The 26,693-nt window shown below is 52.9% G+C and overlaps 1 protein-coding gene across 1 annotated transcript in view; it reads left to right on the forward strand.

The window, feature by feature from the left end:
• The first annotated feature begins 5,003 nt into the window (after positions 1–5,003).
• The window catches only part of MAP2K6 (mitogen-activated protein kinase kinase 6), a 48,767-nt gene continuing 27,077 nt past the window's right edge, over positions 5,004–26,693 (forward strand). Inside the window, exon 1 of the mRNA XM_038157233.1 lies at positions 5,004–5,233. Coding sequence (XP_038013161.1) covers positions 5,218–5,233 — 16 coding nt within the window. The 5' untranslated portion in view covers positions 5,004–5,217. The remainder of the gene's footprint in view (positions 5,234–26,693) is intronic.

A 26,693-nucleotide genomic window follows, 5' to 3' on the forward strand; every position in this document is an offset into this window, starting at 1 on the left:
CCAAGCTCCTCTGCTTGGTTTCTCCATTTGCAAAGTGCATTATTTTGGGGGGAAAAAAAAAAAAAAAAAACAAACAAAAAAACCCAAAACCAGGGCTTCTGTCTGTCCCTGTGTCCCTGCAGTGATCCAAAATGCACAACAGCTTCAGAACAAAACCTGTGGCCCCTTCCCACCTCATGACATGCTGGGAAAATCCTGATTTAAGCCCCAAAACCTGGTCTGGTGTTCAAGGATGCACCAGGAGGCACCACAGGTGTTCTGGACACAGTTTTGCTCCTGTTTCCCACCACCTATAACAGCTGAAAATCTCATGTGAGCAGCATCTGGATTTTCCAAACAATTCCTTGTGAAGGGAGATGGAGCAGGGGCAAGCACCCCCCTGCCCAGAGAGATGGGATAGGGAAACAACCTCTGGCAAAGCTCCTGCAAGAGGGAAGCAGGAGAATTCGGGGATGCTGGAGCTCACTGCTGTTTGTGGACAGAGCTCTGGGGTTAATTCCTGGCCCAGGAGTGAGCGTTCACACAAACACTGACACTGAAGCCTCCAATTGTGTTTTCCTGGACAAACCCAGCACATGACTCTGCTTGCCTCCCAAGCTCCCTGATCAAACCAATGCTGGGAACAGCCTCGTGTCGAAAACAAACAACCTTTCGGGGCAAACCTTCTGTTTACAGACACAGAGGGGAGATTTTTCTGCAGTCAAACCCCAGAAATTGCTCGTCCAGTTTCTCAGCAGCAAATTCATTCCTTAGCAATGAAAGAGTGAGTTGGGAGGGGTAATAAATAAATCAGAACTCGTAGAAAATTCAATCTACAGTAGGCAGGGAGTCCTGAGGAAGAAAGTTATGGCCAGACCCAGATGTAGAAGTTTGAGCTCTTCAGTCAGCTGTGCAGTAACTTTCCTTTCCTTTCCTTTCCTTTCCTTTCCTTTCCTTTCCTTTCCTTTCCTTTCCTTTCCTTTCCTTTCCTTTCCTTTCCTTTCCTTTCCTTTCCTTTCCTTTCCTTTCCTTTCCTTTCCTTTCCTTTCCTTTCCTTTCTCCTTTCTCCTTTCTCCTTTCTCCTTTCTCCTTTCTCCTTTCTCCTTTCTCCTTTCTCCTTTCTCCTTTCTCCTTTCTCCTTTCTCCTTTCTCCTTTCTCCTTTCTCCTTTCTCCTTCCCAGATGGGGACCTGAGCCCAGGTAAATCCCACCTGGACGAGGTAGATCTGGTCACACTGTGTGCAGAATTCAGATTTTAATAGGAAAAAGCTCTGTAAAGAGGAAACTGGAAGGTGAAAGGCCGGGCACTGTGCTGGAGCAAACAGGGACAGTAAAGGGGATGCAGTGCTTTGGTACCAGCTGATTTGGGTCTCAGGAAGAATTGTTTTTACAGGGAGGATGGAGAGGCAGAGCAGCTGTGGCTGCCCCATCCCTGGAAGTGTTCAAGGCCAGGCTGGACGGGCTTGGAGCAGCCTGGTGTGATGGACGAGTAACGCCATGGCTGTCTCTCACAATTCAAAGGCAAATATCAAGCAGAGATATTAAGGTTTGTAGATTTACAGTTATGTCTTACCCCCCTTGCAGTGTTATTATGGGATGGCCTGGGTTTGGGACTTTGGAGGGTTGGCTGGTTACTATGGCAGCACCTGACCTCCAATCAGGATTGAAGGAAGTGATCTCCACCATCTTCCATAGCCAAGAGGAGTGGATGGACAGAACTTTGGGGGGGCTAAAGGGTTAAAAGGAGAAACCTCCACTGTGTGGATGAGCACATGGTGGGGAACATCCTCTGCTCCTGGCACTGTAATATTTTCTCTCTTCAGTCTTCTGCTGTGTTTTTGATAAGGTTTATTAAAACCTTTTCACTTTTTGGAAGTGAGTGCTGTCCAGTTCTGGGCCACTTAGTTTAGGAAGGATGTTGAGAGGCTTCAGCACGTCCAGAGGAGGCAACGAGGCTGGTGAGGGACTGGGAACGCAAACCCTGTGCGGAATGTTTGAAGGAACTGGGGTTGTTCAGCCTAGAGAAGAGGAGGCTGAGAGGTGACCTTATTGCTCTCTACAACTTCCTGAAGGGAGGCTGTAGACAGGTGGGGTCGATCTCTTCCACCAGGCAGCAAGTGACACAACACGAGGACACAGTCTCCAGCTACGTCAGGGAAGGTACAGGTTGGATATAAGGAAAAAAAAATTCACTGAAAGAATAATAATGGCATTCCTTCTATTATTATTCTCTCCTGGAATGCTGTTCCCAGGGAGGTGGCAGAGTCACCATCTCTGGATGTGTTTAAAAGAAGACTGGACGTGGCACTTGGAGCTCTAGTCTAGTTGAGGTGTTAGGGCACAGGCTGGACTCGATGATCCTAGAGGTCCCTTCCAGCCTCATTATTGTGTGATTCTGTGAACTGAGGCTTGCAGCTCCTCCAGACTTTGGCCCTTGCAGCTAAAAACGGCAGGGCCAGGTCAGTGCAAGTTCAGTGCCTGGGGCTGGCTGGGAAAAGGAGGCATGGCACCAAAATCAGCTCTAATGCACATTTGCCAGCCCAAGGGAGGAGTGGCAGCACCGCTTTCACTCCCATCTACGCCCTCCATGCAACCTTTTCACTGGGTTTTACACCTTTGTCATCCATATTCTGCCAGGATGTAAAATACCCTCAGCACTAATTCAACTGTAAATGGTTTTGAAGTCCACATTTTTTAGCGCTCAGTTGTTTTTATTACATTTTATTTGTTTTCTACTGGTGTTCCTATAAGGAAATATATAAATAATGGTAAACACTGCTTTGGGAAGGTCTAATTTTACCTTTCCTTAGGGGTTTGTTCCCAAAGGGGGGTTCCTACATGGCAAAGGGGGCACCCATCTATCCCTCTCCTGAGCTTCCCATGTGGGCAGTGTCCCCATCTCAGGGAAATGTCCCTGGAGCAGGTCTGTTGGCTCTTCCTATGGGGCATCTCCATGACCACCTCAGAACACCCCGTTTGATTCGGTGTCCTGGATTGCAAGGCAATGTGTGTTCTGTCCCCATCTGTCAGAGGTGGGGCAGTGATCCTCTGTTCATTGGGCAGCTTTCTTCATCTCTCCCACAGCCAATCCTCCTCCAGGAGATCTCTGCTGTTCATGGGCCATTGATTATTAATTATCTTCTGTCCATGGGCCATTAATTATTAATTATCTTCTGTCCATGGCCACTGAGTGTCCCTGCATGGCTGATAAAATTCCATCATCCCATGGGGAGATGCTCTGCCCAGGGCAGGAGCCAAGCATTCCTACCTGGATACAATCTGAGCTTTGGGAGCAGTATAGCAGCCTTTGCCCCCTGCATTCCCAGAGGAGCAGCTTTCTTCTCCCTGCATTCCCAGAGGAGCAGCTTTCTCCTGCCCTGCATTCCCAGAGGAGCAGCTTTCTCCTGCCCTGCATTCCCAGAGGAGCAGCTTTCTCCTCCCTGCATTCCCAGAGGAACAGCTTTCTCCTGCCCTGCATTCCCAGAGGAGCAGCTTTCTTCTGCCCTGCATTCCCAGAGGAGCAGCTTTCTTCTGCCCTGCATTCCCAGAGGAATTCCAGGCCCATCTCCATCAGCCCTGGAGCTTCAGAGGAAAACTCCACCCTTGTGCAGGATCCCTGCTCCAGCAGAAGCACAGCTGGCCCTGCAGGAGGGCTGAGCCACCATGGAATGGCACTGCTGCCACCACCCTGACCCACAGGGGCCAGGGCCTGCTCTGACTCTGGCAGTGTTGTTTTGTGTTACTGCATTTGTATTTTTATATTTTCTTCCCTAATAAAGAACTATCATTCCTACTCCCATATCTTTACCTGAGAACCCCCCCTTAATTTCAAAAATATAACAATTCAGAGGGAGGAGGTTTCCATTTTCCATTTCAAGGGAGATTCCTGCCTTCCTGAACAGACACCTGGCTTTTCAAACCAAGACACTCGGGGTGAGCTCACTCCATCTGATCTGCCTGCAAGGGGAGAAATTAAAATCCATGGACCCAGAACTTGCTGATGGCAGGGAGGCAGGCAGGGGTGCAGGGGTGGATGCAGGAATAGATACAAGGACGGATGCAATAATGGGTGAGATCTGAAGCGATTTGAAGAAGTGTGAAAAGGTTTGAAACAGTCTGAAGGGATCTGAAGCGGTTTGAAGGAATTTGAAGAGATTTTAAGCAGTTCAAAACTGTTTGAAATGGCCTAAAGCGATTTTAAGTGATTTGAAGAGGTTTGAAGTGATTTGAAGCCATTTGAAGTGATGTTAGAGCAGTTTGAAGTGATTAGAAGCGATTTCAAGTGGTTTGAAGCAACTTGAAGCAGTTTTAAGCAATTTTATGCGGTTTGAAGCTGTTTAAAGCGGTTTTAAGCAGTTTGAAGTGACTTGAAGCGGTTTGAAGTGACTTTAAGCAATTTTAAGCCACTTGAAGTGATCTTAAGCGACTTGAAGCGAATTGAAGTGGTTTGAAGCGATTTTAAACGGTTTGTAGCGATTTGAAGCGATTTAAAGCAACTTGAAGCGGTGAGAAGTGATTTGAAGCAATTTGACACGGTTTGAAGCTATTTAAAGCAGTGTGAAGTGATTTGAAGCGGTTTGAAGCTATGGTAAGCGATTTGAAGCGGTTTGAAGCTATTTGAAGCAGTGTGAAGCGATATGAAGCGGCTTGAAGCAGCTTGAAGCAATGTGAAGCGATTTGAAGCGGTTTGAAGCTATTTGAAGCAGTGTGAAGCGATATGAAGCGGTTTGAAGCGAAGCGATATGAAGCGGTTTGAAGCGGTTTGAAGCGGGCGAACCCGGCCGCGCTCTCCGCGCCCTCTGCCGGCGCCTCGGCGGCCGCGGGGGAAAGGCGAGGCCTCAGGACTACAGCTCCCATGCGGCACCGCGGCGCCGCCGCGCGCGCGCAGTGCGGTCCCCCCCCCGTGCGCGCCGGAGGCCGGGGCGGCCGCCCCGGCCCATCATGTAGGTGCAGCCGCACCGGCCCCGCGCCAGCCGCGCAGGGACCCCCCCCCCCCCCCGCCGCCCGGCCCCGCCCGGCCCGGCCCGGCCCGGCCTGGCGCGGCCCGGCGCGCCCCGAGCCGCCCAGGCGGGAGCGCGCGCGCGGCGTTCCGGGGGGGAGCGCATCTTTTGTGTGTGTGTGTGTGTGTGTGTGTGTGTGTGGTGTGCGCGCCGGGCGGGCGGGCGGCTCGCCCCTCGGCGGGGCCGCGCGGGGGACGGCTCTTTGTGCGCGCGCCCTGCCCCCAGCCCGCCGGGGGACAATGTCTCAGCCCCGAGGTGAGAGCGCGGCGCGCGTGCACGCGCGGGCGTGCAGCCGCGGGTGGGTGCGCGTGCGTTTTCCGCGCGCGTGCGTTTCGCGCGTGCAGCCGCGTGCGCGCGTGCAAGGGCTCCGCGGGCGCGCGCGCGCGCGTATGCACGCTCGTGCACGCGCGCGTGCACCCGCTTGTGCAACTCGGGGGGGGGTGCGCGCGCGCGCGCGCGTTCGCTTGTGCAACTCGCGGGTGCACGCGCGGCCGGGCGTGCAAGCGCGCGTGCGGCCGCGCGTGCACGGGCACGGGTGCACGCCCGTGTGCGGGTGCATGTGCATGCACGGGTGCGGGTGTATGCGCGTTTGCACGGGCCTGCCCGGGTGCACGCGCGTTGGTGCACGCCCCCCTTGCCTCCCGGTGTCGCCCCCTGGTGCAGCTCCCGGTGCAGCCCCCGGTGCAGCTCCCGGGGCCGCTCCCGCCGCGTTCCCTGCCCGCTGGCGGTGCAGCCCCCGGTGCAGCTCCCGGTGCAGCTCCCGGTGCAGCCCCCGGTGCAGCCCCCGGTGCAGCTCCCGGTGCAGCTCCCGGTGCAGCCCCCGGTGCAGCTCCCGGTGCAGCTCCCGGTGCAGCTCCCGGTGCAGCTCCCGGTGCCGCTCCCGCCGCGTTTCCTGCCCGCTGTCGGTGCAGCCTGTCCCGGGATGAGCGAGCCCCTCGCCTGCCTTTGGCACGGCCCGGAACGAGCGGGGGGTGTCGGCGGAGCAGCTGCAGCCGGGGCTCGGCGCGGGGTTAAAGCAAACTTTTAAACAAGTCCGCGAGGGAGATGAAAGGTGAAACTGGAGTGGAGTTAGCAGGAATTAAATATATACCTATGTTTCCATGGGAAAGTATTGTTCTCGTGCCAGCGCTGAGATCATTTTCCACCCATTCCTCTCCCCCCCCCCCCTTTTAATATTTGGTAACTTTTGGTCGGTGGCAGCAGTGGGGTTTGTCACACCAGCGTGCAAAAAGGCAGGAATGGAGCCTGGGGAAGTGCAGGAGTTGGGCATTTGGGAGCTGCAGAAAGGCAGGAATGGAGCCTGGGGAAGTGCAGGAGTTGGGCATTTGGGAGCTTGGAACTGCAAGAACTGGAGCATTTTGGAGCTGCAGAAGGGCAGAAGTTGAGAATTTGGGAGCTGCAAAAGGACAGGAATTGTGCATTTTGGAGCTGCAGGAGATGAGAGTTTAGGAGTTGCAAAAGGGCAGGAATTATGAATTATGGAATTGCAGGAATTGTGCATTTTGGAGCTGCAGGAATTGAGAGTTTAGGAGTTGCAAAAGGGCAAGAATTGTGCATTTTGGAGCTGCAGAAAGGCAGGACTGGAGCATTTAAGAGCTGCAGGACTGAAACATTTAGGAGCTGCAAAAGGGCAGGAATTGTGCATTTTGGATCTGCAGGAGTTGAGAGTTTTGGAGTTGCAAAAGGGCAGGAATTATGAATTATGGAGCTGCAGGAGCTGAGCATTTGAGAGCTGCAGGAATTGAGATTTTAGGAGTTGCAAACAGGCAGGAATTATGAATTATGGAGCTGCAGGAGCTGAGAATTCAGGATTTGCAAAAGGGCTGGAGTTGGGCATTTGAGAGCTGCAGGAATTGAGCATTTTGGAACTGCAAAAGTTGAGAGTTTAGGAGTTGCAGAAGGACAGGAATTGTGCATTTTGGAGCTGCAGGAATTGAGAGTTTAGGAGTTGCAAAAGGACAGGAATTATGAATTATGGAGCTGCAGGAATTGAGCATTTTGGAGCTGCAGGAATTGAGAGTTTAGGAGTTGCAAAAGAAGGGAATTATGGAGCTGCAGGAATTGTGCATTTTGGAGCTGCAGGAATTGAGAGTTTAGCAAAAGGACAGGAATTTTTTTGGAGCTGCAGGAGATGATTTTGAGTTTGGAGTTTGGGAGTTGCAAACGGGCAGAAATTGTGCATTTTGGAGCTGTAGGAATTGAGCATTTTGGAGCTGCAGGAGTTGAGAGTTTGGGAGTTGCAAAAGGGCAGGAATCATGAATTATGGAGCTGCAGGAATTGAGAGTTTAGGAGTTGCAGAAGGGCAGGAATTGTGCATTTTGGAGCTGCAGGAATTGAGAGTTTTGGAGTTGCAAAAGGGCAGGAATTATGAATTATGGAGCTGCAGGAATTGTGCATTTTGGAGCTGCAGGAGTTGAGAGTTTTGGAGTTGCAAAAGGGCAGGAATTATGAATTATGGAGCTGCAGGAGCTGAGAATTCAGGATTTGCAAAAGGGCTGGAGTTGGGCATTTGAGAGCTGCAGGAATTGAGCATTTTGGAACTGCAAAAGTTGAGAGTTTAGGAGTTGCAAAAGGACAGGAATTGTGCATTTTGGAGCTGCAGGAATTGAGAGTTTAGGAGTTGCAAAAGGACAGGAATTGTGAATTTTGGAGCTGCAGGAATTGTGCATTTTGGAGCTGCAGGAGTTGAGAGTTTGGGAGTTGCAGAAGGGCAGGAATTGTGCATTTTGGAGCTGTAGGAATTGAGCATTTTGGAGCTGCAGGAGTTGAGAGTTTGGGAGTTGCAAACGGGCAGAAATTGTGCATTTTGGAGCCGCAGAAATTGAGCATTTTGGAGCTGCAGGAGTTGAGAGTTTGGGAGTTGCAGAAGGGCAGGAATTGTGCATTTTGGAGCTGTAGGAATTGAGCATTTTGGAGCTGCAGGAGTTGAGAGTTTCGGAGTTGCAAAAGGGCAAAGCTGAGCGTTGAGGAGCTGCAAAAGGGCAGGAGTTGAGCCCTGAGGAGCAGCAGGAGGGGGTTTGGGAGGGGGGCAGCAGTGATTTATTTCTGTGGTGGTGGCAAAGAGCGCCGGCTCTTTGCTTTGTAACTCGCTGCTTGTTCCAGAGTGCCTCTGCCTTGTGCCCTTGCAAGGGCGGGGGGGCAGGCTGGGAGGAGGTGGAGAATTTAATATTGCAAAAATGCTGCGGGAATGCAACAGGGAGAGCTTTAAGGAGGAGTAGCTGCGGCCATTCATTGTGAAAAGCCATGCCCATGACACAGATGCAGCTCTTGGCAGTGCTTGGAGTGGATGTTGCAGCTTGGCTCTCCCTGCATCCTGCGGCCCTCGCACATATTTGGGATTTTGGGGGTGAGAGGCAGCGTGTGGCCCGGCAGGAGCAGGTCCCAAAGTGGGTTTAGGGCTTGTGTTGTGTTTATTTATTAATTTATTTATTCAAACTAAGCCTTCCACAATAATCCTTGCAAGGGAGGACGTTGGGAAGGAGGTGCCTGCGCAGCTCTTGCCACACAGTTTTCCTTTGTAAAAGAAAAAATGTAAAGTTGTTGTATAATTTATTCCTAATTTGGGTTTGCTGCAGTCATCTTTTCCAGCCGAGCAGGGAATTGTAAAAGTTTCCGATGCAAAGAGCCAAGGGAGTTTGATAATGCAGGATTGAACCCGGGGATACCCAGAGCCCTCTGCCACTGCCAGGAGGGTCTTTGGGGGTTCAGGGGGTCCCCAAAAAGCCTGAGGGTGGCAAAGGCTGAGCGTGCAGAGGTGGTGACAGGCAGGGAGCTGTGCTGGTGGCCCTGCAGGGTGCTGAGTGTCCCCCAGCAGGGCCTTCTGTGTCCTGCCCAGTACCAGGAAAAGGGAGGATGGAAGTAGCCAACCCACAAAACATGATCTCAATGAATGGCATCATTCTTGACTCCCTTTGCCGTCCTCCTCGCTCTCTGCAGCACCAGTGCCTGCATTCCTGGCACAGATAACTTTTCCAAGCTCAGCTGTTCAGGCCCAGCTTTCGCTCAGGAAGGGGTTTCAGCTCTGGGGTTTGCAGCAGAGGTGTCGTTCCTTGGGATAATCTGAATTTTGGGATCGGCTTTCATGTGTTGCACGGGAGGTTCCTCAGCAGCTCTGGAAAGTACAGCCAGAGCCCCAGCCAGCTGCTGAGCCCTCTCCCTGCTTTGAATCCTTTCCAGAGTTGTTCTGAGAATTTGCCAGAGATTGGTTTTTTTGATGCAGCATGGCAGGGGAACGTGTGAGCAGCAGAGTTGTTCTTACTCCCTGCAAGGAATCCCACCTGGTTCAGGGAGACCCTACCTGTGCTATGCAAAAAAAATGGGAGGGGATCTGCTTCCTGCACAGTCTGTAAAGGGTAAAACTCCCCCTGGAATTCAGAAACAACACTTTTCTTCTGGTCCTTTCTGCAGCAGGAATGAGCAGATGCCTCCAGGATTGTGCTCGTGGCTCTGAGCCACCTTACCTGTCCCTGAGGGTCCACCCCAATACAAAACTCACCTGAAGTCAAACACCCCTACATTTCACCCTGTGCTTGTTCATTCCCTCTTCCACGCCGCAGACTGGAATTATTTGTTGGATGTAGCAACCCACAGCAAATCAGCTTTTCCTGAGCCCAGCAGGTTCCTGCAGCCTGTTCCTCACCTTTGGAGAGGAGGCTGCTCTGGCCAGGAGGGCCTTGATATTAATGGGAGCTCAGAAGTTGAATCCTTGCCCAAATCCAGCCCATTTGGCTGTCGTGACTAATAGGATATGATTTTGGAAGAGTAGGGGGGGAAAAAAGAAAAGAGGAAGTCCATATTCATTTTGAGCCAAACGCAGTTTGAGGCTGTAAATCTGGACTCTGGTGACAGCAGATATATTCAGGAGTCTCCCAGATTCCTTGCAAGGGGGGGGAATTATCCCCTGGCAAAGCCCACATGGGAGAAAACACCTGCAAATATGCGAATTTCCCCATTGCAATAAGAAAAGGGAAGGGGGAGCAGTACCCACGAGAGCACTGATTCATGAATCCACTGAAATGATGTTTAAACTACGTATTGCTGCCTGTTGATCTCACACCTAAACCTCAGGCTCTCGTTTCAAATACAATTTTCAGTGCTCCAGCTGCAAAGGGAAGCTGGGATTACGAGCAGCACATCCCACGTGATGCTGGCTGAGCATGCACCCTATGGACTTTGACCAAAGGCCCTGCACCTAGTCCAAATACCAGAGTTTTATGTGAAGCGCTCATGTTTTCCCCAGCCAGAAGCCTCAGTGGAGCAGCTGTAAAGCTGCAGTGTTCCTTGCTGTTGGGTTTTTTTGCAGCCCTAGGTAGGTGGCAGGTTGTTGCTGGTGTAGGATTAACCTGCAAGCAGCTCCTGTGGGTTGTGCAATGGGAATTTTGCCTCATCAGCACCACCTCAGCTTCTCCCCACTCGCACACTCCCATGACACAGGCGCTTGGCAAGGGCACAGCCAGCAAAGCTGTGCCAGGGTCAGCCAGGTGCAAGCCTAGCAAAGCCTGGACTAGCAGCAAATTTCAGCTGGAGTTGTTGATTTATTCTTTATTAATTTTTTTTTAAAGTGTGCCCTGTTGAATTCGTTCAGGTGCTGTGCTGCAGTGCTGGAGGTGCCTGTGTGCCTGCTTTGGGTTAAGAGGGGGCAAATGTTTAGAAAGAGGTTTAAAAACCTCGTGCAATGCCAGGCAGGAGGAATTACCCAGCTTGGGAAGAGGAAAATGTGGATGGGGCAGAAAGTGGTTGGCTGGAGATGAACCAAAGCTGTGCCCAGGGGAGAGCTGAGCCACCTGGGTGAGCCCCTGCTCTGCCCTGAGGAGGTGTTTGCCCTGTCCCCATGTCCCAGCAGGTCCCAACACCACTGCTCAGGCCAGCAGCTCCCTGCTGCTGCCCAGGACATATTTAATATTTAAAAGCTCCAACCAGGAGCAATTCCAGCAATAAAAGTGCTAAGTTGCAGGAAGAAGGGAGCAGAGAGCTGAGTGCTCCTGCCAGGCTCCTCAGTGCTCCTTCTTATTTTGGTGTTTAAGTCACCAAAACCTGGGGGCTTCCTTAGGGCTGAATTCCCTCCCCTGACACATCCACAAGCTGCTCAGGTGAAGCAGATGATGCTCCACGAAAACCACAGGATAATTTGGAGAGATGAGGCGCTTCACGTGGAATGTGGTCACAGCAGGTTTGAGATTCTGGGCCCCCTAGCTGAAAATACACAAGGTGATTAAAAATTTGCCTTTTCCCCCCACACAGTGCCCGTGTCTGTTGTCACTTGGGCTTTTTTCTGAGAAGAGCTGTGACAGCACCTCTAGAAGCCTCTCCAAAAAGGATTGAAAACCAGCACACCTGAAAAAAGCTGGAAAAAGAAGAGTAGTGTGGGAGTTTAGTTAGCACAGGAGTGGGGATGCTTCTCCAGCCCTCTGCAAACGCAGAGGCCCAGAGCTTCTTAGCCTGGTGATTGTGGTGGTTCCCAGCCCTGCCCCAAGGGATTCACCCCATGAACTTGCATTCCTGATGCCGCTCCAGCTCCAGAGGCAAAGCTCTGCCCTTCCCAGGGGGTGAAGGCACAGGGCAGGTCACAGCTGTGATGGCAGCGGTGGCAGAAGCAATTCTGGGCAAGAATTACTCACCAGGAGTCCCTCCCTGCTGTCACTCACGTTTTGGGGTCCATTTTGGGGCGCGTGTACAAGTTGGCAGCATCATTAGATGAAATGTTGAGCCAGCCTCCAGTGGCCAGAGAAATTGCAGGAGTGTTCTTTTGGTTTGAGACGTGGACAGAGCTGTAATTAAAAAGAATAAAAATCTGTTTCATTACCTGTGCAGTTCCTTAGCTCCCTTCCTTAGGGCCTGTCTGGGAATAGTTTAAGGGATTAGCATTATCAGCTGGAGCAGTGTTAGCAGGGCAGCAGATGCTGGAGGCTGGAGCTGTGCCACCTCAGATATTATGGTCTGTGGTGGCCCAGTGGTGAAGGCCATTGGGTGCAATTTCCATAGCTGCTCATTGCGCAAAAAGTTGGGGGTTTTTGATTGTTTTCTTTTTTCTTTTGTCTTCCAAATCCACAATATTCTGCACTTGACAAGTGTGAATGGAAAACCGACTCCTGCTCAGTGGCCTTGGCTCAGTGAAAAGCAGTTTGGAGAGGGGAAGTCTGAGCCTGTTGCTTGTAGGGCTTTTCTCTTGCCTCAGAGCCAGAATTAAACCCATCCTTCCAATCTCCCCATCCTTTGGAACTGGGGATTCCAAACACAGAGCGTTCATCCCACCAGGACAGCCTCTGGGGTGCTGAAGCATTTCTGAGTCATCTTTCCTTGGGACATGGTGCAGAGAGGTGCTGCACACCCTCTGGTGCCTCGCTGGTGCTGTCAGAGCTGTGGCAAATCCCTCTGGATCTGCATCCCAGCCTCAAGCAGGAGCCTGGATTTGGAGGGGCAGTGTCAGAGGTGGCATCAGGGGAGGCTCAGGGGTAGGAGCTGCTCTGGCTGCATCCCCCAGTTGATGTTGGAGCAGTGCCTGTGGCTTTTTGGGCTGCAGAATCTGAGTCCTGTGAAGCCCAATGCAAACAACCTCTGCAGCTGGGGTAGGGTTTCAGATTTGTAGGAGAAAAAGCATTTTTTTCCCCTACTCTAGCAGGAAAACTTCACAGAGCTGAGCTGATCCAGTTTCTTGCTGGTGCTGTTTTGTTAGCCTACTTAGCCTGCAATTTTATCATCGAGGCTGGGTTTTCTTAGCCTGCACCCAGGCAGATCAAAAATCGTGAGAAGAGCTGAAGCCACTTTTACAGCATTCAGATGAAAACAGTGGGGGGAAAAAAAAAAAAAGAAAGAAAAAACCCAGCAGAAGTTGCAGATGAGATGCCAAAGATAAGGCAGCAATAGAAAATCAGTGCAGGAGTCAACACTGGAGTGTGTCTGCAAGAAGAGGCCTTTAATGAAGGCTGAATCAGCACGGACTTGGGAGCTGCTTTTGAAGGAGAATCTTTCTCTAAACAAAAATATGTAATTGCACTCAATGAGAAATGCTTATCAGTGCCAAATGGCCCCAGAGCGTGGTGTGGCTGCTGTGTGCAAGTCCCAGGCCCGGTGGTTTCTGTGCCTGTGCTCGTCCTGCAGTGGGGCTGATCCCTGGCTGCCTCGCTCCTGCCTTTTCACAGGGCTCATTCCACACTCAAGCAACAAGTCAGAAAAATTACAGCTTCTCTCCGTGGTACCATTCCTCTTGTGAATGTTTATTGCTTCTGCAGTGGTTCAAGGTCAGATATAGAAAATGACTCAAAAGTCTTTTGTTGTTCTGAGAGCTCTAAAGTGATGGAAGGCCCAGTCCAGCAAAGACAAACCTTCCCAGAGAACCAGAAGGGAAGGGGGAAAGACTACTTTAAAGGCAAACCCAGCATTGATTACTGACTTTTTAAAGTAGGTTTGGATTAGATATTAAGAGAAAAATACTTCCTGTGAGGGTGGTGAGGCACAGGGTGCCCAGAGAAGCTGTGGCTGCCTGGAAGTGTCCAAGACACCCCTGGAAGTGTCCAGGGCCAGGCTGGCCGGGGCTTGGAGCAACCTGGGACAGTGGAAGGTATGAGACGAGCTTTAAGGCCTCTTCCAGCCCAACCCATTCCACGATTGGGTGATTTTTCCCCTGGATTTGCTCCCTTCTGTCTGCTCTCACATCCTTGGTGTGCAGCAGCCCAGCTGCAGTCACTGCCTCATGTCCCTGCACGTAGGAGGGGAACAATCCCTGCCCCAGTCCCTGCCCCAGTCCGTGCCCCAGTCCGTGCCCCAGTCCCTGCCCCAGTCCCTGCCCCAATCCCTGCCCCAATCCGTGTCCCAATCCGTGCCCCAGTCCCTGCCCCAATCCCTGCCCCAGTCCCTGCCCCAATCCCTGCCCCAGTCCCTGCCCCAATCCGTGCCCCAGTCCCTGCCCCAGTCCCTGCCCCAGTCCCTGCCCCAATCCGTGCCCCAGTCCCTGCCCCAGTCCCTGCCCCAATCCCTGCCCCAGTCCCTGCCCTAATCCCTGCCCCAGTCCCTGCCCCAGTCCCTGCCCCAGTCCCTGCCCCAGTCCCTGCCCTAATCCGTGCCCCAGTCCCTGCCCCAGTCCCTGCCCCAATCCCTGCCCCAGTCCCTGCCCCAGTCCCTGCCCCAGTCCCTGCCCCAATCCGTGCCCCAGTCCCTGCCCCAGTCCCTGCCCCAATCCCTGCCCCAGTCCCTGCCCCAGTCCCTGCCCCAATCCGTGCCCCAATCCGTGCCCCAGTCCCTGCCCCAGTCCCTGCCCCAATCCCTGCCCCAGTCCCTGCCCCAATCCGTGCCCCAGTCCCTGCCCCAGTCCCTGCCCCAATCCCTGCCCCAGTCCCTGCCCCAATCCCTGCCCCAGTCCCTGCCCCAGTCCCTGCCCCAATCCCTGCCCCAGTCCCTGCCCCATTCCCTGCCCCAGTCTGTGCCAAGGCAGGGCACACGGGCTCAGGAGGTGCTTTTGGCAGCACCTCTGCCTGCAGGGTTGCTTTGTGCAGCACCAGGCGCAGCCCTGGGCACGGCTCCTCCTTGCAGGGCACCTCTCCAGCACTGAGTTAGAGCCACACTTGCCAGCTTGGATTTCAGCACAGCCCCTTTTTCCTAGGGCTGCTTTAATTGCCTGCAATTAGGGTCTCCAGTGCTGCAAAAGTATGAAGAAATAAAACCCAGGCTGGCTTTGTGAGGGCTGGGATTGATTTCTTCTCTCAACCAGCTGATGCTGTGACCTTTTAGAAAGGAGCTGTCAGCCTGTGACTGTGGGGTTTGTGCATGTGACTGCCCGGGGTTAAAGCACAAATACCAGATATTTAGTTTTATCCAAGGACAGGAGCACCTGTAGGAGCTGAGAGCAGCAAGGAAGAGACAGGGACTTTACGTGCTGTCATCAAAATGCCAAAACCCCTTGGGGCTAAGCTACATCTTAAATAGATTTGTTTAAGCACTTGACATGACAAAAAGGCCTGGAGCAGAAGTCGCAGAGGGTGCAGGGGGTCACCCCAAGCCCTGCAGAGGGAGGTCAGGGTCTGGCCAGAGGGGCAGACACAAGTCTGACCGTGATTTCCTCACAGTTTTGGCAGCAGCAACAGGACAGGGAAGCTGCTGCAGCTGAATCTGAGCACCGCTGGGGTTTGGGATGGGGAGATGAGGATAAATCCTGCAGTCAGTCCCCCTTGTGCAGGTTTGCTTCTCTGAGGAGAAAGATGCTGCTGGTTAATGCAGAAGTTCCCTCCCAAGCAGACCTTGGTACTTAGCTGTGTTAATTAAATGCTTTCAAAAACCACAAGATTGACCTTCACTGCTTGCCCACAGATTTTTCTCTCATTTAACAAGCAGAGGGCTGTCAGAGTAGCCTATTAAAGGAGAAGAAAGGCAGTGCTCTAATACTGTTGGGTTTTGACCTGTTCCAAAGTGTTTTTCTGCTTTTTAACTCCTAAGAGATGAAAACCACAATCCCTTAACAACCTACCAGGAGAAACCAGGCTGAGACAAGGAGCTCTTGGCTGAAATAAGGCAGAAAATAGCGAACAGAGTTAAAATTGAAGTTTTTTAGGTATCTATGGAATATGCCAAGACAACCATCATATCTACAGGTCGTTGTGCAGCCAGAGAGCTCTGCTCTGTGACATGGCATTGTCCTTTGGGAGAGACCCTCTAGAAAAAAACAAAGGCAAACAACACAGCCTCTGACTTCCTTACCTTTCCCAAGGACACCAGCGATTTGCTCATTGCTAATAAAACCCTGGAACATATCTACAGAAAACTTTGGATCCCTGCCAAGCAATCAGTTTTATAAATGAAGCAAAAGAGCAGATTGTGCATTGCAGGGAAGGACATCCCACACCCCAAAGCAGCCCCCGACAGCAGCATCAGAACTGGAGGGAGAGCCCAAAATAGCCCCTGGCAGCTGGGGAGGGTGACACAGATGCTGCATTCAGAGATGATGAGAAACAAGTTGATTTCTGGAGACAAGAAATGAAAAAATTCTTCACTGAAAGAGTGATTGGGCACTGTTATCACCTGCCCAGGGTGGTGGTGGGGTCACTGTCATGTCACATGTCACTCAGTGCCATGGTTTAGTAGATGAGGAGGTGTTGGGTCAAGGGGTGGACTTGATGAGCTCAAAGGTCTTTTCCAGCCTGGTTCTGTGATTCTGTGGAGAGAGACAAGGCTGAATTCACATTGTTTGGCAGAGAGAAGGAGCCCAGGGCTTGCAGGTCCCTGTGAGGTGACAGCAAGGGAATGTGCCCTGGCAGTGTCCCCTTGCTCAGAGCCACCTGAGCTGGGCAGCACCTCAGGCTTCCTCCAGCATGACTTCAGCTCCATTCATGTCATCAGGCAGCTTCCTTTAGAGCCAGGCATGCTTTTTTTTTTTTTTTTCCCTCTTTCTTTTTTTTTCCTTCCCCTCAAAAACATTTGGTACTTCCCCCGCAAGAAATCAGGAGCTCTCTGTCTGATAAGGGGCTGGAACAGCTTCCTGCAGTAGGAGAGAATTTCTCCTCTGGCTCTTCCTGCACAGAGCCAGAACAATGCCAGCGCTTCCAGCCTCGCTTTACCTCGGGTAATCTCATTTAGGGTCCATCCTGTGCGAGCATCTCCTGCCAAGGGGGGCTGCTTTTCCAGCAAGTTTGCTTTACAAAGGTTTTTAAAAAGGTTTTTTAAATGGCATTGCCACAGCAGAAAGGCAGGAGCAGTCCTGAGGTTCACGCAGGGCTGATGTGGAGCAGGGCTCTGTTCGGAAAAGTAGGGCCTGAAGAATTTTTTTTCTTTTCCCTTAACGGAGAGGCTAAATAGGATTTTTTTTCATGTCTTGGGCCTGAAAGTGCACGTGGTAAACTCAGAACATCTGAGTCCTTTTGCAGGACTCAGTGGGACTGAATGTGCTTGGTTGGGGTTGAGAATTTACAAGGTTGGGATCTATTTTGTCCTGGTTGCTAAGTGGGGTGGACATTATGGATCTGTGTTGATGATTTATGTTATCCTGCTTCTCTTGGTTCCTTTTTTCTCCCTGTTTCTGCTTTCCTTTTTCCCTGATTCTGCTCATCTGCTCATGGAGAGCAGTCTCCTTTTTGGGAGTGTGTAAGTGAAACTCCAGCCTCAAACCTCTCGTGGGGAGTTCTGTGGAGGCTTTGGCAGAAAGGCTCCTGAAGGGAGGTTTGTATTTTCAGCTTCTGCTTCAGAAGGCTGGGTGGAGAGATGTGACCTGATGGGCTTTGATCCATGTGGACATACGCAGAGAGAAGAAAAATCTGCCCACTTGTGTCACTTTTTTGGGAGGACAAGAGTTGCTGTCACAAGTCTGTCACAGTGCTGTGCTGTCATGGATTTCTTCAGCGTGTTTTCTAAATTGAGATTAAATTGCAGGATAAAACCTGGGGAAAGGCTTTTGTTCTTTTTAAATGGCTCGTGTTCTTTATATGCCAGACAAGCAAATGTGTGTTCCTCAGCCTGGAGGAGCTGAGGGAGTCTCAGCAGTTCCAGCTTCTTCCCTGGGTGCGGCTCCAGCCTCTGCTGACAGGGACAGGGACAGCAATGCTGGGGCTGTCAGTGGGATTGGGACGGATTTTAGGAGCAGGTTCTTCCCCCAGAGGGTGCTGGCACTGCCCAGGCTCCCCAGGGAATGGGCACAGCCCGAGGCTGCCAGAGCTCCAGGAGAGTTTGGACACTGCTCTCAGGGGCAGGGTGGATTTTTGGGGTGTCTGTGCAGGGCCAGGAGCTGGACAGGATAATCCTGAAGGGTTCCTGATGGGTCCCTCCAGCTCAGGTCGTTTTTAGGATTTGAGGGCATTTGAGATGGTGTGCTGGGAGGAGTGGAAGGGAGGCTTGGGCCAGGCTGAAGTCCAGTTGCTGGGTGCAAAAACAGTGCAGGAGGTGGCTGGCAGGTCGTGCTCTCTGACCTCTGGCTTAAACAGGTTTGGACTTGAAAGAGCTTCCCTGGAAGCTGCATCCACCTTGCCCTGCTCAGCCTGGAGCTCCTGGAGCTCCCTCCTGTGCCAGCCTGCCCTGCCCGGGTGCTGGCAGCACCCAGACCCGGTGGTGGTGATGGAGCAGCTCCAGTCCTTGGCTCTGTGACTCTGGAGCAGCCCTGGGCAGAGCTGGCAGGGCCATAACAGGAGGGCAGTGCTTGCCAGGAGCTGGGGCAGTGCCCAGAGCTGCGGGCCGGGACACAGAGGGGACACAGAGGGGACACAGAGGGGTCACAGCTTTGGTTTCCTGCAGTTCCCGTGGATTCCCCCCTGCAGTGGTGTTCGACACAGAGGGGACACAGAGGGGTCACAGCTTTGGTTTTCCTGCAGTTCCCGTGGATTCCCCCCTGCAGTGGTGTTCCTGGGTGTTTTTAAACTGGGACCTCCACGTTTGCTGGAGGCATTGCCAGCAGAGGGAGCAGGAGTTGGTTCCTCCCCTCTGCGCTGGTCAGAACTATAAAATTGCTTTAAAAAAGGTTAAAATTGCTTACTTGCTTATTTTTATATCTCAGTTATTAAATATGGTTCTTTAATAACTGAGATATAAAAATAAGCAAGTAAGCTCTTGCATCATTACAGAATAGCAAGAGAGCCGTGTGATGGTGTGGCACAAAGGCAGGATAATCAAAGCCTCGACCTTCACATGTTGAAATTTAATCACAATATTTGGCTGAAGCTTTGCCAGAATTCCCAATGGCAGAACGCAAGGAGGCAGATCCGTTCCTGCCATGCCAGAGCTGCTGGTGTTGTGGTGTTCCTCTCATGAAGGAAAACTCTGGGCAAAGTTGCCACCTAATTTCTGACCTGCACGTGGATTAACACAGCCCTCTGTTCATCAGGGCCTTCTGCAGAAGGTGGAGGTGCTCCATAAAGAAATGGCTTGTGGCACATTCCTCTGTTTCCATTTGGCTCTCAAAGTTATTGATGTTTAATAACTCACAGAATGACCAAATCAATGGGCAGTTTTCTCCCATTTTATCCCAAGGTATCTTTACTCACAAGGAGAAAATTGTAACTCCCAAGTTTTACATGCAGAGCATCAACAGGAGATATCTGCTGGCAGAGCAGTTGGAATGCCCAAATTTACAATATGCTGAACAAACCTGATCTGTGCTTGGTAAAACAAGGCTCCTGTTGCTGCCTGGAGCCCCTGGGAACAGAAATGAAACTGCACCTCACATTGCCCTGGTTGGATTTAATTCCAGCCTGCTGTGGGGGTGATGGCACCAGGGATGGACAGGGATCCCACAGGGAAGGTGCTCAGTGAGCAGCAGCATCTCTGGGGGAGAATGGGGCAGGAGCTGGAGCATAAATCTCTGTGCCTGCTCTTCTGGGGACAGTGACAGCCCAGAGGGGCTGTAGGCTCAGCTCCGTGTTGAGCCCTTCCTGACCCATCACACCCTTGTGATATCCAAGCCAGGTTTTCCCAGGTTTGATCCTCCTGGCCCCTTTAGGCTCAGCACTTGCCCACGGGGCTTTGCCAGCGGGTGCCACTGGCAGCATCAGGAGGGTGATGATGAGGAGCCACCATGTCCCTGTAGGGCTGTCAGGATGTCCCTTTGGGGCTGAAAGCTGTAACCAGGTGCTGCAGCTAAGCCAGGAGGCTGGCACTGCCCTTACAGCCCTGATCCTGCTCAGCCTGGCACTTAGGCCAGCCTAAAGGGCAGCAAGAGCTCGGGCTGAGTTGGATCTGAGCAGCAGCAGCCTCCCAGCTGTGCCTGCAGCACTGAGAGGGTGCCAATGTCACCTTTCTTTTCCAAAGCCATTTGCATTGTGCTGGCAGCACAGCTGGCAGCTCCAGCAGGCCCTGGCTCTTGGGAGGTGGTGCTGGCACTGCCAGGCTGGCTGCACCCAGGCAGAGGCAAGAGCTGGGCTTTCCTTTTTCCCTGATTCTGCTCATGGAGAGCAGTCTCCTTTTTGGGAGTGTGTAAGTGAAACTCCAGCCTCAAACCTCTCGTGGGGAGTTCTGTGGAGGCTTTGGCAGAAAGGCTCCTGAAGGGAGGTTTGTATTTTCAGCTTCTGCTTCAGAAGGCTGGGTGGAGAGATGTGACCTGATGGGCTTTGATCCGTGTGGACATATGCAGAGAGAAGAAAAATCTGCCCACTTGTGTCACTTTTTTGGGAGGACAAAGGTTGCTGTCTCTGGTGTGTTCTCTGCTGCAGAGCTCCCACTGGGCTGCTTGAAAACCCCTTGGCAAGATCTGGGAGAAAATCCCAGCTGCACCGAGCACGTTAAAAACCTGAACAGCAATATTGGATCTGGAGAGAGAGCTTGGGCAAAAATCTCTCTGTGGGATGTCTGATGTGAGTGCATCTTGTCACCCTGAGAAAACTGGGGTTTGAGGCTCCACATGGCAGTGGAGAGAGGAGTTGAATTTAATAATATTCCAACTTCCAATTCCCTTGCAGCTCAGGATATTTATAATTGTGTGAGGTGGATGCTTCACTGTTGGGAGCAGTGGGTTTGGGAGGTGCAGAAGTGTTTGTAGCTGGGCTGGGCCTCTTGGATTTAAGGCAAATCCTGCTGCCCTTGTGGCTGAGGCAGATGGAGCACCTGCTTTTGTGTTAAATATAGGACAATTGCTGCTGTCTGCTCAGGATTCGTGTGGGAAGTTGGTCAGAGTCCTGTGGTCACTCATGGTGGTGTTCAGAGGTGAAATCTTGGTGGGTAAGGGGAATTGTAAAAAAACAAGTGCAGTCCTGGGATGATGCCCAGCTCGTGGGTGAACCCTCAGCATGCCCTCAGCTCACATCCTGCTCTGGGAGCTTCATCCCCTCATCTGTGGGGCTGATGGGGAGCACCCCCTGGCATGGCAGGGTCCCCTGGGAGACGTTTTAGGCTGCTGCTGCTGCCTTGGGGAGCAGAGCCCTCCCTGCCTGCTGCCAGAGGCACAGAGGCTTGGCTGAGCCTCAGTGCAGGAATATTGGGAAGCTCTTGGCCCTCTGTGCTGCTTTGGCACTGCTGGAGGTGTGGGAGGTGTCCCCTGTGCCCGGGCAGAGCCCAGCCCCTGCTGTGCCACCTCCTCCCCATGCCACCTCCTGCTCTGCCGCGGCCAGGTGCTCTTTGGCACAGGAAAACAGCCACAGAGGTAGGGCAGCAAAAGCAGCCTCGTCCTCCAAATCCTCCTGCACAAAAGCCCTTTTGTTCCCAGGGTGAATTCCAAGAGCTTTTCTCCAGTTTTGATTCCAGAAAACTCCCACTGCAAGAAGAAGGCTGAAAACAAAGTGGCAGCAAAATGAAAAGTTCCTTGTGAAAAAAAAAAAGCCCAGCCAGGGCTGGAGGCTCTTTTCTAACAGCTTCCCTGGCCTGCAGCTCCTGTGGATTTCCTGATTTGAGATAAGCAGTGAAGAAAGCTGGCTCTGGGATGGGGAGGCAGGGAAGGCAGTGTGCCTTGGCAGAGGGAAGGTGGGGCTGTGATTTATGATTTATGGTGTGCTGCTGACTGGGGCAGCTCACTGCCCAGAGCTCCAGTGCTGGGATTTCTCCTGACACAGGCAAAGGGGGAAGGCCGTGAGGCTCCAGTGGCCTCTGTTGCTCTGTGGGATCTCCATCACCCTCACACCTTTCCCAGAGCAGCAGGAGGATGTGGCCATCCCACTGCTGGAAGCCACCAGGGATGCAATCAAGGACAACCAAGCCCTTTAGGAGGGCACCTCTTGGACCCCTGTAGGATTTCCCTGGACCTTGAACCTTGTTTCTTGCAGCTTCCCTGTCGTGCAGCTGTGAGCGGTTTTTAGGATCTGAGGGTGTTGGAGATGCCGTGCCGGGAGGAGTGGAAGGGAGGCTTGGTGAAGTCAAGTTGCTGGGTGGGAAAGCAGTTAAGCAAAGGAAGGTGAGAGGGAGTGAGAGGCTTTGGTCCTGATGGGATGCCTGTCAGGCTGTTGGAGATGACAAAGCATGGAATTCTGCATTTTGTGGGCTGTATCCTTTGGCAGCTGCTGAAATCCCGATCCATGGAAGACCCTTGCTCTGGTGGATGTGACTCAGAGCCCACAGCAGCAGGGGTGGTTTTGCCTGAATTCCTCACTGCACACACCAGGCAGAGGGGCCACACAGACAAGGCTTGTGCAGCTCTGGGAGTTGGTGAGATCCTTGTGGGTCCCTTCCCACGGGGATGTTTGTGACTCTCCGTGTCACCCACGGCCATGGATGGGGTTATTAGGGCTGAACTTCGTGTGTGCACCTCCTGCTGCTCCATCCCTTGCTCCACCACCTCCTCGTCCCATCTTCATCCCGGGGGTCAGAGGCACTGCCTGTGTTATAAATATGAAGCTTGACTAGGCTAATATTTAAGTAGTAACTAATTTATTAATTAATGTGGTAAAGTATGAGCAAAACAGCGCCGGGTACAGTGGGGGAAGTTTTCCCTCCAACTGCACAACGATGGTTGGGGCGTACAGATATTTATAGGGGCACACATAAGTTTTTTTCAGCAGTTTCTATTCCCAATTTTCACGTCGCAATTCTATACACTATTGTGAGTTAGTTTTTCTCAGGATGTACCCCAGAAAGGAGTATTCCCAGATGGTGGGGTCCGACTTCCCAAAGAAGAAAGAGGTCTTCCCGCTGGTGCGGTCCAGACTCCAGATGTGGGCCCACCTTTTAATTGCAAAGACTATAAATCTCCTAGCAGTGATGTCCAGCTTCCCTTGGTCGAAGCTGTCAATCCTTGGGTTGATGTTCATCTTCCTTTCTCAAGCTGCTTTTTACTGTTTTGCTAAGGTGTTGAGATAAGCATATTTCCTTTACATATATTCTAAACTTATATTTTCAAAGTTCCTTACTACAAGCAATATTCTAAAATTATACTTCAAAAGGTTATTATTGCAAAGCTGTTTAATCCTTAGCTACGTGCAAAAAGTTCCTGTCCAGTAGCAACATCCTTAAAGCTTTATTTCAGATGCTATAAAAGTTAATTGCAAACAAAGGATAAGTTCAAAGGCCTTCTTCCATGCTTTACTCTCTCAGTTATTATTTTTTTTTTTGGAATTCATCCTTTAATTGTCCTATGATCAGTTTCCATACATATCACAATCACAAGCACACACGCTGCCTGTATGTACCTGACACGAGACACAGCTTTGTATCTCACACCTGCTCCTCACGGAGCCTCTTGCAGCTGGGAGAATCAGGAGAGAGCTGAGCGTTCCCACTTGCAGCAGCTCGAGGAGGCTGTGTGGGACAGCCTGCCCCAGGTGGGTGGCGTTCCCTGGCATCAGGTGCTGCTCCTGCAGTGTGCTGCTGCCGCTGTGGGCACAGAGGTTTGGTTTTAAATGCCGCTGGCTGGGCTGTACCAGGATGCAGGGCTGGGCTGCGGGGTGTACCCAGGAGCTGCATCCAAGGCGGATAGCTCAGCTCTGAGCAGAGCCCGTCCATCCTGCGCCTTAGCCAGCCTTTAGTGATACTCAGCTTCAGTGATTCTCAGCTCATCAGGGATTTCAGCTCTTGGGCTTGCTAGGCTCGGCTGGGGCATGCAGCAGGCATTCGGAAGACCAGGAAAAGACGAGAGGAAAGAGGCTGTGTGGAATATTCTGCAGCGATGTCCTTTATTATCTTCTTTCTGCAAAGGGGTTCAGTGACAGCTCTTTGATGAGCCGGGCAGAAACAGGGGTTTATATAGGGCAAGAGGGGATCGAGAATTGTCCAATGGTAGGGGTTAAAGGAAAGTGACCTATAGCCTTACAGAGAGATAAGCCAGGGTCCGAGAGAGCGGGAGAGAGGGGCTCCTAACACCCAGTCATCATGACTCAGCATCTTGCCTGTCCTGGGCCTCTAGGCAGGTTTGCAGGGCCTGCTCCTGCTACAGTTTGGGGGGAGCTGTGTCCTTTCCCCCAGGCCGTTGGAGCTGGGTGCACACGCCAGGTGGGTTCAGCCAAAGTGCTCTAACAGGGATTTTCATATTGCCACCTCCCCCGGCCTGTGCTGGAAGCTGGAGACAGGCAGAGCACTCCTACCTCCATCAGCACCTAAGGCACCATGGATTTCGGGCTGCTCTGCGCTGCAGCTGCTGTCTGGAGGGAAGCTGGCTGATCCCAGGCTGCCTGCCAGGGCAGGGTGGCAGGGCAGGGCTCTGTGTGGCCTTGGCACATCTGCAGGTGCCAGCATGGTGCTGGCAGCAGCTCAGCAGGAGCAGGATGGGTGGCCCCACACTGTTCCCTGGGTAGACTGGAAGTGACTGGGCTGGGAAGGGACATTAACTGGGAAGGGACATTAACTAGGAAGGGACATTGTCTGGCAAAGCTGTTTGTTGTCGCCTCCCTGTTAGCATTGGGACACAGCATGTGGTTGCTCCCTGCTGATCTCTGAGTGTGGAAATGGGCACTGAGGGCCCCGTTTCCTCTCCTGCTGGTTTTCCTGCAGGCCAGCACTGCAGTGGGGTAGAGGAAATGGGGCAGAGCCCAGTTGGAAGTGCAGTCCATGGTGCTGGGATGTCCAGGCCAGTGTGGGAGCCCGTGAAACTGCTCAGTGAGGTGTCAGTGACTTCCCCAGGACACAGAGGATCCTAAACACCCATACCTGTAGGATCATCTCCATTAGACAACCAGCTTTTATCTGCACGCTGGCCCTGGGTGCTGGTGTCCCACAAAACCTGCTGGGCGGTTGCTCCAGCCTGTGATTATCCCAGAGCTCCCTGCAGGAGCTGTGGGGGGTCAGGTCTGTTTGGTGGGGGGTTCCAGAATCGCCCCAAAGCTGTGTCAGCTATCCCCTGCCCAGGGTCCCTGCAGCCCCCCTCCAGGGCATGTCTTAGCACAGGATCCCACCTCTGATCTCTATCAAATGTGGCTCTTCTGCTTCACACTCAGCAGGTCTGAACTCCTCTAAGATTTGGAAATGCACTCTTATCAGGGGGACAGACAGACTCTCGTAACCAAAATGTGCAGATAAACAAGAAGGAATTGCATCCTCTGGTTTCAGTGTTGTCACGAGTAACCCAGCAGCCTGCAGCCCTTCTGCAGGGTGTGTTAAGAGGAAAATGGGCAGAGTAAGAGAGATTAGCCCGAATCAGGAAATTACCTTCAGAATTGAATTACTGAAATACAGAGCTTGCTGAAAGGCAGGCAAATAGGTCCTGATATTTGCAGAGTTTGGTGACATTTCTGTCCGTGTCTGCGCCGCAGGAGCCACAGATTGAGTCTGCTGGAGTCCGTATTGCAGCGCTCCCTGCTCTGCCTCGCTCCAGCGTTTTCTCCTGGTGCTGTTCAGAGCCTCTGCTGCTGGAGGCCGGGCTGAGGCAGGCACCAAGCCCTGACCTTGTGATTTTACCTGGCAGATCTTTGTCTGGGCGGTGTGGGTGCCTCAGCAGGGCTGACCCGGGCCCGGGACACAAATAACCCTGGCATTGCTCAAGCCTGCCCCAGTTCAGCGGGTGCACCTCGCTGCTCCCTGCACAGCCCTGCTATTTTGGTTTGGAGCCTCTCCTGCCCCGAGTTTATTACAGCTTGCAGGGCTGAGTCAGAGCAGCGAGTTCAGCCCTGCGATGGAGACAGCCCGGGGCAAGCACTGGGCTGGGACAGGGATGGGGATGGGACAGGGACGGGGATGGGACAGGAATGGGGATGGGACAGGAATGGGGATGGGACAGGGCTGAGGATGGGACAGGGATGGGGATGGGACAGGAATGGGGATGGGACAGGGACGGGGATGGGACAGGAATGGGGATGGGACAGGAATGGGGATGGGACAGGGACGGGGATGGGACAGGGACGGGGATGGGACAGGAATGGGGATGGGACAGGAATGGGGATGGGACAGGGATGGGGATGGGACAGGGCTGAGGATGGGACAGGGATGGGGATGGGACAGGGACGGGGATGGGACAGGGACGGGGATGGGACAGGGCTGAGGATGGGACAGGGACGGGGATGGGACAGGGACGGGGATGGGACAGGAATGGGGATGGGACAGGGATGGGGATGGGACAGGAGTGGGGATGGGACAGGGACGGGGATGGGACAGGAACGGGGATGGGACAGGGATGGGGATGGGACAGGGCTGAGGATGGGACAGGGATGGGGATGGGACAGGGATGGGGATGGGACAGGGATGGGGATGGGACAGGAATGGGGATGGGACAGGGATGGGGACTGGGACAGGGCTGAGGGCTGGGACAGGGATGGGTGCTGGGGACAGGGGTGGGTGCCGGGACTGGGATGGGTGTTGGGTACATGGGTCGGTGTTGGGTACATGGATGGGTGCTGGGGCACATCTGAGTGTTGGGGACATGGCTGGGTATTGGTGACACATCTAGGTGTGGGGGACATGGCTGGGTATTGGGGCACATCTGGGTGCTGGGACACATCTGGGTGCTGGGACAGGCATGTGCTAGGGCACATCTGGGTTTGGGAGCACAGACAGGTGCTGGCCAGGAATGGGTGCTGGGGCACATCTGGGTGCTGGGACAGGCATGTGCTGGGGCACATCTGGGTTTGGGAGCAGAAGACAGACGCTGGACAGAATGGGTGCTGGGGCACACCTGGATGCTGGGACACAGACGGGGGCTGGCCATGGCCACCCTCGGGACAGGACAGTGACTTGCATCCTTGCCATTCCCTGTGGGTGCTGATGGTGTCACGTGGAGTTTGGGATCAGCTGGTGCCTGGTCACTGGGGCAGCTGTGCCCAGGCCATGCCAGGCTGTGCCAGGCCGTGCTCTTCCCTTCGGGAGCCTTGGGAATTACGATGGGATGCCAGTGCAGCATCCTCCTCTCCTGTGGCGTGCCAGTGTTTCAGGGTTTCCTGCTGTGCTCTCCTCCTGGTACAC

Source organism: Motacilla alba, chromosome 18 (genome assembly GCF_015832195.1).
Source record: "Motacilla alba alba isolate MOTALB_02 chromosome 18, Motacilla_alba_V1.0_pri, whole genome shotgun sequence".
NCBI classification, from domain to species: Eukaryota; Metazoa; Chordata; class Aves; order Passeriformes; family Motacillidae; genus Motacilla; species Motacilla alba.